General features: G+C 44.0%; 1 protein-coding gene across 1 annotated transcript in view; it reads right to left on the reverse strand.

Annotated features, from left to right (window-relative positions):
* Positions 1-5,902: 5,902 nt before the first annotated feature.
* The window catches only part of ALLC (allantoicase), a 42,903-nt gene continuing 36,040 nt past the window's right edge, over positions 5,903-12,765 (reverse strand). The window contains 5 exon segments of the mRNA XM_073336624.1: positions 5,903-6,164; positions 6,589-6,669; positions 6,671-6,717; positions 7,516-7,624; positions 8,728-8,801. Coding sequence (XP_073192725.1) covers positions 6,015-6,164; positions 6,589-6,669; positions 6,671-6,717; positions 7,516-7,624; positions 8,728-8,801 — 461 coding nt within the window. The 3' untranslated portion in view covers positions 5,903-6,014.

A 12,765-nucleotide genomic window follows, 5' to 3' on the forward strand; every position in this document is an offset into this window, starting at 1 on the left:
GGCCCCGGGGAAGGTGGGCTGGGAGGGGCAGGTGAGGCTAACACACACCATAACCCCCCCGCCCCCAGCCAGGGCACGGGTGGGGGGCTATTCACAGCCGCTGTCCGGCCTCCTGAGCTGTACCAGGCACCAGCTGGGGCTGCTCCCCAGGCCTCCTAATTCATAGCGTCCCCAGGCGGCCCGGCCCGGCCCCCACCCCCGGATCGCAGCAGCTGTCCCGAGCCGGCCCCTCTCCCCTCCCGGCACGGGGCTGACGTGACCCGCGGGGATTGTGATCCCCATCCCCGCAGGCAGGGGGCAAGCCGGGCCCCGGGGCACTGACTGGTCTCCCCGGCAACCTGCCGAGCGGGGGCCCGCCACCAGGACAGCGCGGCCGGGGGGTCTGGACGAAAAACCCGCCCTGGTCTCGCCCAGTCTCTCCCTCCTGCCCGCGACTACCGCACCTCCTCCGCGGGCACTCAGATCCCTCCGCGCGGAGTCTGCCCCGCGCCGGATCCCCTTCCGTCCTCCTCCACTTCACCGCCTTCTCCCACCCCATCAGATCCCCTCCCTCCCTCCCCCAGTCACCTCTCCCCGGCCCCCATCAGATCCCCCTCCTTCCTGCCCCCTTAACCCCCTTCTCCCACCCCATCAGATCCCCTCCCTCCCTCCCCCAGTCACCTCTCCCCGGCCCCCATCAGATCCCCCTCCTTCCTGCCCCCTTAACCCCCTTCTCCCACCCCATCAGATCCCCTTCCTTCCTCCCTCCCCCAGTCACCTCTCCCCGGCCCCCATCAGATCCCCCTCCTTCCTGCCCCCTTAACGCCCTTCTCCCACCCCATCAGATCCCCTTCCTTCCTCCCTCCCCCAGTCACCTCTCCCCGGCCCCCATCAGATCCCCCTCCTTCCTGCCCCCTTAACGCCCTTCTCCCACCCCATCAGATCCCCTTCCTTCCTCCCTCCCCCAGTCACCTCTCCACAGCCCCCATCAGATCCCCCTCCTTCCTGCCCCCTTAACCCCCTTCTCCCACCCCATCAGATCCCCTTCCTTCCTCCCTCCCTCCCCCAGTCACCTCTCCCTGGCCCCCATCAGATCCCCCTCCTTCCTGCCCCCTTAACACCCTTCTCCCACCCCATCAGATCCCCTTCCTTCCTCCCTCCCCCAGTCACCTCTCCCCGGCCCCCATCAGATCCCCCTCCTTCCTGCCCCCTTAACCCCCTTCTCCCACCCCATCAGATCCCCTTCCTTCCTCCCTCCCCCAGTCACCTCTCCCTGGCCCCCATCAGATCCCCCTCCTTCCTGCCCCCTTAACCTCCTTCTCCCACCCCATCAGATCCCCTTCCTTCCTCCCTCCCCCAGTCACCTCTCCCTGGCCCCCATCAGATCCCCTTCCTTCCTGCCCCCTTAACCCCCTTCTCCCACCCCATCAGATCCCCTTCCTCCCTCCCTCCCCCAGTCACCTCTCCCTGGCCCCCATCAGATCCCCCTCCTTCCTGCCCCCTTAACGCCCTTCTCCCACCCCATCAGATCCCCTTCCTTCCTCCCTCCCCCAGTCACCTCTCCCCGGCCCCCATCAGATCCCCTTCTTTCCTGCCCCCTTAACCCCCTTCTCCTACCCCATCAGATCCCCTTCCTTCCTCCCTCCCCCAGTCACCTCTCCCTGGCCCCCATCAGATCCCCCTCCTTCCTGCCCCCTTAACCCCCTTCTTCCACCCCATCAGATCCCCTTCCTTCCTCCCTCCCCCAGTCACCTCTCCCCGGCCCCCATCAGATCCCCCTCCTTCCTGCCCCCTTAACGCCCTTCTCCCACCCCATCAGATCCCCTTCCTTCCTCCCCCAGTCACCTCTCCCCGGCCCCCATCAGATCCCCTTCTTTCCTGCCCCCTTAACCCCCTTCTCCTACCCCATCAGATCCCCTTCCTTCCTCCCCCAGTCACCTCTCCCCGGCCCCCATCAGATCCCCTTCCTTCCTTCCTTCCTGCTCCTTTAACTCCCTTCTCCCACCCCACTCAGATCCCCTTCCTTCCTCCCTCCCCCAGTCACCTCTCCACAGCCCCCATCAGATCCCCTTCCTTCCTCCCTCCCCCAGTCACCTCTCCCCAGCCCCCATCAGATCCCCTTCCTTCCTCCCTTCCCCAGTCACCTCTCCCCGGCCCCCATCAGATCCCCTTCCTTCCTCCCTTCCCCAGTCACCTCTCCCCGGCCCCCATCAGATCCCCTTCCTTCCTCCCTTCCCCAGTCACTTCTCCCCGGCCCCCATCAGATCCCCTTCCTTCCTGCCCCCTTAACTCCCTTCTCCCACCCCACCCAGATCCCCTTCCTTCCTCCCCCAGTCACCATCAGATCCCCTTCTTTCCTCCCCACCCGCCATCACTCCACCCCCTTCTCCCACCCCACTCAGATCCCCTTCCTCCCTCCCCAGCCCCAGTCACTTCACCCCATCTCCCACCCACCATCGGATCCCCTTCCTTCCTCCCCACCCGCCATCACTCCACCCCTTTCTCCCACTCCCATCAGATCCCCTTCCTTCCCCCCAACCCCCAGTCACTTCACCCCTTCTCCCACCCCCATCAGATCCCCTTCTTTCTCACCACCCGCCATCACTTCACCCCCTTCTCCCACCCCCATCTGTTCCTCTTCCTTCCTCTTGACCTGCAACCACTTCACCCCCTTTGCAGAAATCCCCTCAGTCTCTCCTCCTTTCTCCCTAGCACAAAATTTCCTCAAACTCTCTTCCTTCCCTTCCTGCTACTTACTATTCTCCCATCATGTCACCTTAAATTCAGGTCTGTCATTGCTCCCTCCCCCTACGTTGTAGCCCTTCCAAAAGCCCAGAGAACTCCCTTTCGCACAAACAAGCTAGTAGAATTTTTGTCAGAGAAAAAAAAAGAGGAGAAACCGGTAGAAGACTCATTTTAAAGTCATTGGTTCCACATTAGAGTAAGGTGGCACAGGGCTGCTTGACAACATTCTGGCAGCTGTCCCCAGCGAGGGAAAAAAGCAATTTTAAAAAAATAGTGCAATCACTTCTGTGGTTCTCCAACTGCAAAAGCTTGATTGCTATTGCTTTAAATAGATCATTTCAGTTTGTGAGTGATTATTTGTTACCAGTTTTAGAATTATTTTCAGGCTCCTTAGGGACTTTGTCATGCTTCTCTTGTGTGAGATTTATTGGTGGGAAATTCTCATGCTGTGACACGGTGAAGGAGTGAACTTTCAGAATATTTGTAGACAGAAATTTGAAATATGGTGTTGAAAAAAATCTCATAATTATGGGGCAGATTTTAAAAACTTCAAAATTTATTGAGTGTTAGAGAGTCTCTCCTTCCAAATGAGATTATATTTACACATTGTAAAGAGAGTGGTCACTTTGGATGGGCTATTACCAGCAGGAGAGTGAGTTTGGAGGGGGGGGGCGGAGGGTGAGAAAACCTGGATTTTTGCTGGAAATGGCCCAACTTGATCATCATACACATTGTAAGGAGAGGTTTCAGAATAACAGCCATGTTAGTCTGTATTCGCAAAAAGAAAACAAGTACTTGTGGCACCTTAGAGACTAACCAATTTATTTGAGCATAAGCTTTTGTGAGCTATTGCTCACTTCATCGGATGCGCATCCAATGAAGTGAGCTGTAGCTCGCGAAAGCTTATGCTCAAATAAATTGGTTAGTGTCTAAGGTGCCACAAGTACTCCTTTTCTTATTGTAAGGAGAGTGATCACTTTAAATAAGCTATTACCAGCAGGAGAGTGGGGTGGGAGGAGGTATTGTTTCATGGTCTCTGTGTATATAATGTCTTCTGCAGTTTCCACTGAATGCATCCGATGAAGTGAGCTGTAGCTCACGAAAGCTTATGCTCAAATAAATTGGTTAGTCTCTAAGGTGCCACAAGTACTCCTTTTCTTTTAACTAAAGGATAGAATACAAAGTAAGCTATAAAGGTTAATAAACAAAATGGAGAAAAGCTTCTTTCTTAGAACAAGAGAGGACACATATTAGATGACTCATAAGAGGAAGGATGGTCCAGTGGGGAGGATGCTGGCCTGGCACTTGTGGGTCCAATCCCCTGTTCTGCAACAGGTTTCTTGTGTGACGTTTAGCAAGATATTTAATCTCTCTGTGCCTCCATTCTCCATCTGCAAAATGGGGATAGCTGCATTTCCCTATCCAGCAGGGTGTTATGAGGAGAAATACATTAAAGATAGGGATTACAAATACCTTGGATAGATTGTAGTATTACAGAATAAGTACTTTTCACTGACACTTCATAAGAGTGATAAACAACATAATACTAATGATGTCAGGAATAGTAATTAGGTGTAAATCAAAAGCATAGATTACAAACAGTATATGTTATGCCACAACATATTTTGAATGCTCTCAAATACAGTGCATTAAACAAGTAAAGTCAGATACAATTCTGTAATACCCAGTTTTGACCCTATATAAAATATACATTTATGTCAAATTTCACAGTGACAGACTACTTACATATAAAGAAAAAGCAGTCCCCATTTCATGGGCAATTCAGCTTTAACTACAGAATCACTGCCAATGCCTCCATAATTGTTACAGACAATGCTATTTTACATTCAATTATTATGTAAAATTCCAGAAAATTGTTTGCCATATCTGCCTTCATATATATATATCATGCAGCATTTTAATTACTACAATATAAGCTTGAGTACAAACAATTAAAAACCCACCCACACTCACCCCCCATAAAGATGCCTGCCCATGGCCCTAACTACTCTCCATCTCCATCACACCACTTCCCCCCAGAAGCCATCGTGCAAATGAGAGGTGCATGGGGAACAAGGCTGGTGTGTGCCCAGAGTAAGGAAAGCAAAGCAGAAGGTGGGGCCACCTTTTCCTGTCTGCAGTATATCATGATCATGTGTCATCACACAAAAAGCCTCACCATGCCTTGTAGAGTCAGCCCCAGGCTGAGCACTTTTTTCTCTCCTCATTCAGCATAATCTAGGCCCAGGGTCACAGAACTGCGTGCTTAGAGCTATGCTTCTGAAGACATATTTAGGCACTGACCTGATTTTTTTTTTTTTAAGTGCTGAGCACCCAATAGCTCCCACTAATGTCAAAGAGAACTCCGGGATGCTCAGTATTTTTGAAAATCAGGTCACTAATTTAGATCGCTAAATAGGGGTTTAGAAGCATAACTTTAAGCACTCTTTAAGCATAACTTTCAAGCATAGGCTCGTAGAGAAACAGACAATATTTGGGTGTTAGATTACAGCAAAAAAAGTGCAAGGCAAAGGAGGGTTAAAATCATTCTGTGTGTTTTCATAAAGAAATATATGTTTCCAAATTCCACCAATATATTGACACACTTGAAGCTGACAGAGAGACACAACCTGTCTTTCTTCTTAGGGTTTGGAATCTTGACAAAATAATCCATGAGCGCACTTTGTACTATCAGAAGGATAGGCTGTAGAGATGCTTATGAATACATAATTTATATAATGAATAATTATGAAATGGCTGTATATGAGAACTGTAGACATGAGTGAAAGCTGTAGAACATAAGTAGATCTTTTTGATTGGCTTATAATTAAGACAGACATAACAATAAAGCATAGCCTGTCTCTGATTTATTTGTATTTAAAAATGCCATTTCTTTTCACCACTAAGACACTACAGGCAGTACATTTTAGGGTAATTAGTGGATTTACAAAGTGGTTAAAATAATTTGGCCTTCAATTTTGATTCTCACAAAGATGAGCTTTGATCACCCAGGAATGCACTGTGTTATCATTGATGTATTTTTTGGAGAAAATCAATTTCAGCAAAAATATATTACTTTCCTTATATTCCTAGGAGTACAGAAGTCATTGTATTATTGTACAGCCATGAGACATACAGAATTGTTATGTTTGAATTATTGCTGGGAAAAAGTCATGCTTAGTTTAATGAATGTGTACCATTCAACAAATATATTCAAGTGTATATAATACGGAAAAAAGTGAACATCCATTCTATAACCCTTAAAGCCTTTTTTAGAAAATCCTCTTTGTTCATTTGCTTGTATAAAATGGAGCCCGTGGGAAACCCCAGAGACGCATCCTACTTACACCTCCATCAGGAACAATAATGAGTCTCACTTGAGTGATTACATCCTGCATTTCCAGGGCAGTACCGAAGAAATGCCTCTTGTTAGGCTTAAGCTAAAACAAAAATGTAAGGTAAAACTGGCATACTTAAATACTGCCTTTTAACAGAATAACTGTTACATATAGACAGAAGGGTGCATATGTCCACTAACACTTTAGTTACAGATAGAATAGATGAAATTCAGATACACAGAGAAGAAACTACAAAATTCAAGAATCTAAAATAAATCTCATTATTATTTGATATACTGTATAATGCTTCTCCATCCCCCAAGGGAAAAAAAAATCATGAAAACAAGGTGTGTGTCCACTTTTGCTTACTATACTGTGTAGTTTTGTCCTTGTAGTGTTTGTAAATTGATCTACTCATATAAACACCTACAAAACACTTTTTTAAAAAAGCATTATTTCAATACAACCAATAGGCTATAAGCTAACAGTCCACAGTATTCATGTGATCTAGAAATAAAAGCCTTACCTTTGTAACAGAAAGCAAAGGGTTCCATTTTGGATCCTGTTTAAGGTTCCCTTTCTGTGTTATGCAATCTTTTTCCTTCTTGTGTGTTCAGAACACAGGCCTCAAGTTTGCAGGTATCTGGAAAGTTACCTGACAGCAAACAGTAACATGTTTTTGTATATTTTTGTTGCATTATAATTATTTTCTTAAGATAAATTTAGGCTTTCAGAGCTGAAACACAGAGTAATGAATTTCACAAAACACAGAATTGATTCTTTACGTTTATACTGCAATTATGACTAGAAGAAATAAGTAGAGCTGCACAAATAATTAAAAAGCTATTTACAAATATTTTAATATAAAAAAATCACAACACTTCTATTTATTCATGAATATTAGTGAATTATGCACCCACCTCCATCACCAGGACCAATAACAACTACATAATTTATTCCATAAATTCCACATTTGTCATACTATATTTGTTCAATAAAATACATTTTTTCTACAAATATTTAAAACCTACTGCTTGGAGGAATATGGTTTGACTCTTTGTAAGAACTGATATAAAGTGCTCAGATTCTCCAATCCATTCGATCGTGACTTCAATGAAACCAGGATTTTAATGGCAAAATACTCATGGACTTCAATGGAGTCAGGATTTCACTCAGTGACTGCCCTCAAAGATTCCCCCAGCATCGAGGAATCCTCCCCTGATTAGGGCAGCTATAGTGGCTTCTATGCTACCCAGTCCTGGTGCCGATATGCCCAGCAGAAGGAAGATACACCCTAGGTGCCCCTGAGCTTAGCTGATCATCAACTGCTGAAACAGTTTAACTCCACCTTTGCCCAGTAACCAATGGTCCTGCACAATATATCTATGGTACAACATATGGTTTTGGTATGATCAGTAAAATACAGGGGCCAAATAAGCAGCATTTGTTTTACCTTTAAAGTGATAAGTGTCTATTTTAATGTGAGTTATTACACAAGGATGTGCCAGCCGGAAAACTGCCCATTCATTCCCTGATATGAGGAGGATACCTTTGTCCTCAGCCTGAAAATAAGAGGGAAAAGCCTTTTACGTGGTTCGGTGAATTACAAAAAATCAAAAAGGTAAAGGCAAGACGGTACATTTTTGCATTTACTAGCTGAACTTGATTTCTGAAAGGAAAAAAGTATAAGGTACGTTTTACTTTCAAACTATTGAATTAATCTGATTGAACACAGGATTCCCCACCTCCCTTCTAACAATGAGAAATTTTTCTGCAAAGAATTATATTAAATAATATATAAGCTACCTTCATGGAATGGTTTAGAGCTCTATTAATAGGACTGAGTAAGATATGGAATCTGCAGGTCAATACAAATATAATGCATTTAAAGAGAGAATTCACAAGCAATTCAGTATGTTTTCCTATGGATAGCTGTAAGATGACGAGTAGTTTCTCTTCAAGAAGAAATCCCATTTTTAGAGTCTGAAAGCCAAAATCATCCTAATCTTAAGGTTCCATTAAACAAAAGTAAACTAAAGGAGTAAACAAAGTGATCCCTTTCCAGTTGCAAGTGCCGGCATTTCAATCATTCCACATACCACATCACATGTAATTCTTACAATAAGCATGCAACCTGTTTTGCATTATTTAGGGCTTCTTTTGAGATCAGTGGCAAAACTCCTATTGACTGCAATGAATGCAGGATTAGGCCATTAATAATTTGCTCCCTTTAAACCTGCTTGCACATTTCTCAATAAATATTGCATCCTTTAACTTTATTATTATATCCATTTGTCTCTCTGTTAAGAATCTGGATTCCCAAAGATGATAATCATCTCTCCTTTTAGTATAGTTCTTTTCATTATCAAGAAAGGTTAAGAATCCAGATAGAGATGGTGAGAAAAAGACAGACCATAGGGGGCCTAATAGTTTTGAACTAGACCTAGAGAATATATTGCAATGCCTACAATATGAGTTGCTGCTACTTCCTGGGAACACAACACACACTAAGAAAAATTTATTTTAAATCTTCACAAGTTTCACTAACACACACACACACCTATATACACACACACCCCTCTTGGGGATTTAAAATGAAAATCTTTATGAAAAAAATAATTGTAAACAGATCTAAAATAAGAACTGTAACTCACATATTCCTTACTTTTAAAACTGGTGGCCTGTCCGGTCTTCTTGCTGTTTCCCAACCATCTTCTATGGATGTTGCTCTTCCTATCCCTACAAAAATAGGAAACTGTGAACTGGCTCCCCCTTCAGCTCCTGGAAACCCTGGCTGATAAATCCTTTTTGTGAATTAAGCGGCACATACAGTCCAGCAGAGTACCTCCACCAAGTGTCTTTATTGATGTTTATATTCCAAGTGCATCACAACATAGCAGCCGTCATGTGTAGCCCCACTCCTTTCTTTTCCTGTCGTTTTATGGTGCAGCAGACTCAGCATGTGAGACTATGAGCGTCACCTACCTCAGTTTTCACATAAGCAAAAAAATCAATGTCCTGTATCCTTAAAAAAGTGAAGTGATGCTTTTTTTAAATGCTACTCCACTTTCCCAGTACTCTCACCAGTCCTTTTGGACTATCTTCTCTCATCCCGAGGCATCTTGGATTCTTTATGACTAACTTTCTCTCGATGTAATTGTCCTTGCATTGCCACAGCAGATGCTCAACTCTTTCTTGACTTTGCATGCATCACACAACCCATCTTTGTGCTTGTTTAGCAAATTTAAGTTACCATTCAGATCACAGTGACCTGTTAGCACACTAAATATAGTTAATTTACTTCTTCTATCATAGTTATTAAGTACACTACTATCCTCAAGTTTAGCACACATTTCATAGAACCTTCTTCCTTTTTTCTCTTTGGCCCATAGTTCTTACCATTGCTTCTTAAGTTCTCTCTTAACCAAACTTCTGATGTCCTGTTTATGCAAAGGTATCTGTATATCAACCTCCCCATTTTAAGGCATTTGTCACTGCTTTATCTGCCATTTCATTGCCCAGTACCCCAACATGCACTGGAATCCACACTATTACAATGTGTATACCCATTTGTACTACCTCTGTAGTACAGAACAATAGTTAATTGATTAAGTCATTCCTGTTTTATGTGGCTTCTTTTCTAATCACCACTATACCTGATAAAGAGTCAGATAGGATAGAACAGTCATAGCTAGGCATACATCTCTTATCCAGGTGAATCTATTTGTGTCCCATGGAACAGATATGGTGAATGCTGCTATAGCCACAATATGCCTATGATTGGACCATCCTTTTTGGTGCAGGAGAATCATATGGTGTAGTGGGATCACATCGTATTGGAAACCTGGGATAACCAGCAGTGGCTTCAGAACTTCTAAATTAGGAAACAGACCTTCATGGAGATGTGCGATGAGCTTGCACCAAACCTCCCACACCAGAACACTTGATTCAGAGAAGCCATACTAATGCAGAACCAAGGGACTATTGCCTTGTGGAAGCTAGCAACACCAGACAGCTACCTGTCAGTTGCAAACCAATGAGGGGTTGTAAAGTCCACTGTTGGCATCATGGTTGTGCAGGTTTGCAAAGCAATTAACACTGTGCTAACAGTGTGCCCGTCAATTCAGCCATCATAATGACCACAAAATTGGATAGACTCATAGATCTCTGAATTCCAAATTCAGGGATACAAAAGGCCATTCCCACTCTACCTGTAGACTTCTGTAGAGTCATTGGTAGAGATTTGCCATGTATAAACTCCTAAATCATAGTCATCGTATTTAATGGTCCTGCTCTTCCCTTTGTTTTTTCATATAATTCCAAATCCACAGCTAGAGAGATAACTGTCCAGCTGTAGTTCAATTTCCCATGACTAAAGATTTTAATTTCTCCCAGATCTTCCTTTTCACCCAAGTCTTATACCCGCCTTTTGACCCTATTAGCATATGGGAGTTTTTGTGATGCCCAGTTACTTCTTGTTGACTTAATTCCCAACAATCCTCATATACTTGTTTTGTACTCTTATCTTCACTATTTACATTAACCTGAGCCCAAAAGGCAAAATCTAACAATTTTATCCTTAAATTTATAGGCATTTCTCCGGTTGCTATGTGAAGCACACAAAGGAGTCGTAATACTTGCACCACATGCAATTCACAGAGCTTGGGCTTGGATCAGCTTTCTTTTCTTGTGTGTGCTGATTTAGAAGCTGAATTCTAAAGGCTTAGCTTCCATAATATATAACTGGTCTTTTTAATGTCCTATATAGCAATAACAATGTGTTCTTATCTGCACCTCAATTATTCCCAGAAGATTCATCCTACCTTTACATTTAGTCTTGATATTATCTATATGACCTTTTCAAGTTAGTTTATCATCTAACATAACTCCTAAGAATGTAATATTTTGAACTACCTGTATTCTTTTTTTATAGAGATATAGCTTTCATTCTTTCCCAAATTTCCTTGTTGTGAAGTTCATTCCCTTTGTTTTAGCAAGTGAACTTAAATCCCCAAGTATCTCCACATTCTGAAATTCCCGAACGCCTCTTTCATTGTCTCCACTGCTATCTTAAGTCTTCTATGCTTGGCCCATATAACACCATCATCAGCAAATAGAGTAATATCTATTCCTGCCCATATATTCTCCGGGACATCATTAATCGTAATGTTAAATAGGATTGGGCTGATAATGCTCCCCTGTGCGCTGCCGTTAGTAAGTTTATAAATATTTTAAAAAGCCACCACCACCCTGACTTGTATGGTTCTATCACTTAAGAAATCTCTTATCCATCAGAACATTCTTCTTTTTATTCCAGTTGCGGCTAGCGTATACAGCAAGCCTTCCCTCCATACCATGTAAGATGCTTTTTCAATGTCCAAAAAACTGTCAAACTCTCTGTTCCTCATGGTTTTTTGTATTTCTGTTTCTAATCTTACAGTATGATCAGCTGTGCATCTTACTTTCCTGAAACCATTTTGTACACAATTTATTTCTTTTTTTTCCCAAGTATGCTACTATTCTCTAATTTATCATTTTGCCCACACACGATGTGAGGGCAATAGGTCTATACGCATCAGGTACTGTGCGTAATTTACCATGTTTTGCTTGTTGCCAATAGTATTCCTTTTCCCCATGTATTATTATATAATTTCAGTAAAACTCTTAAACTCCCTTCTGATAGGTGCTTAAGCATTTCATTACATATACTATCTTTACCTGGGACTGTTTTTACTTTTCTATAGCTTTTTTGAGTTCCTATATGCCAGTGATTCTCAAACTTTTGTACTGGTGACCCCTTTCACACAGCACACCTCTGAGTGTGACCCTGCCCCCATATAAATTAAAAAACCACTTTTTTGTATATTTAACACCATTATAAATGCTAGAGGCAAAGCAAGGTTTGGGGTGGAGGCTGACATCTCATAACCCCCCACATAATAACCTCACAACCCCAGTTTGAGAACCCCTCTATATGCTGACATTTTCATTCAATATGTTATCTTTATGTAAGCAGTGTCAGGATGAGCTCCACCCTGACATCTGGTGGTGAGGTGTGGCAAGTTGTGGAAAAGAACTTCAGGGGCCGATCTCATTTGCATAGGCACACCCACCACGCCTAGAATGAGACCATAGCTGCCCAAATGGTCACTTTGGCTGCTGTGGGATCCCCAGTGTCTCTGTTATTGGGGCAGGAAGAATAAATTGTTATTACCCTGATTATGGGAACTGTGCTTGGAACTGTACGTGGCCTTTTGTTATGATGGAGGGATTCACCATCAACTAAGTAGCACTCGCTAGGCAAGGGTCATGGGTTCCAAAACTGTGTGAATGAAGAGAGGCTGGGGACAAGTAGTAGTATTTGGTGGCATGGGCCCCTTGGTGAGGGCCTTACATGCTGATTGCACTTCCTCCTCTCTCCACTGTGGAATATCAGAGCTAATTTTGATTTCATTAGAAGTCTAGTTATAGGCTGCTGAGCTCACTTTGGGCTGACAGTGCACCAGCACTGGGGCTCCCCTACTATAAGCTGAATTCACCTAAGAGCTGAAATCACTGAGTGTTGTGTTAAGTAGTGGGGGAGCCTGAAGATATTTTGTGGAGCAGTTTGCGGGACGGCTGGTGAAGCAGTTCGACGCGGAGCAGTGTGTGGATGGCAGGAGCTGCTTGTGGGCCGTGGAGCTGAGTTCGTGGGGCAGCTGAG

This window comes from Lepidochelys kempii, chromosome 3, assembly GCF_965140265.1.
Source record: "Lepidochelys kempii isolate rLepKem1 chromosome 3, rLepKem1.hap2, whole genome shotgun sequence".
Classification (NCBI taxonomy): domain Eukaryota; kingdom Metazoa; phylum Chordata; order Testudines; family Cheloniidae; genus Lepidochelys; species Lepidochelys kempii.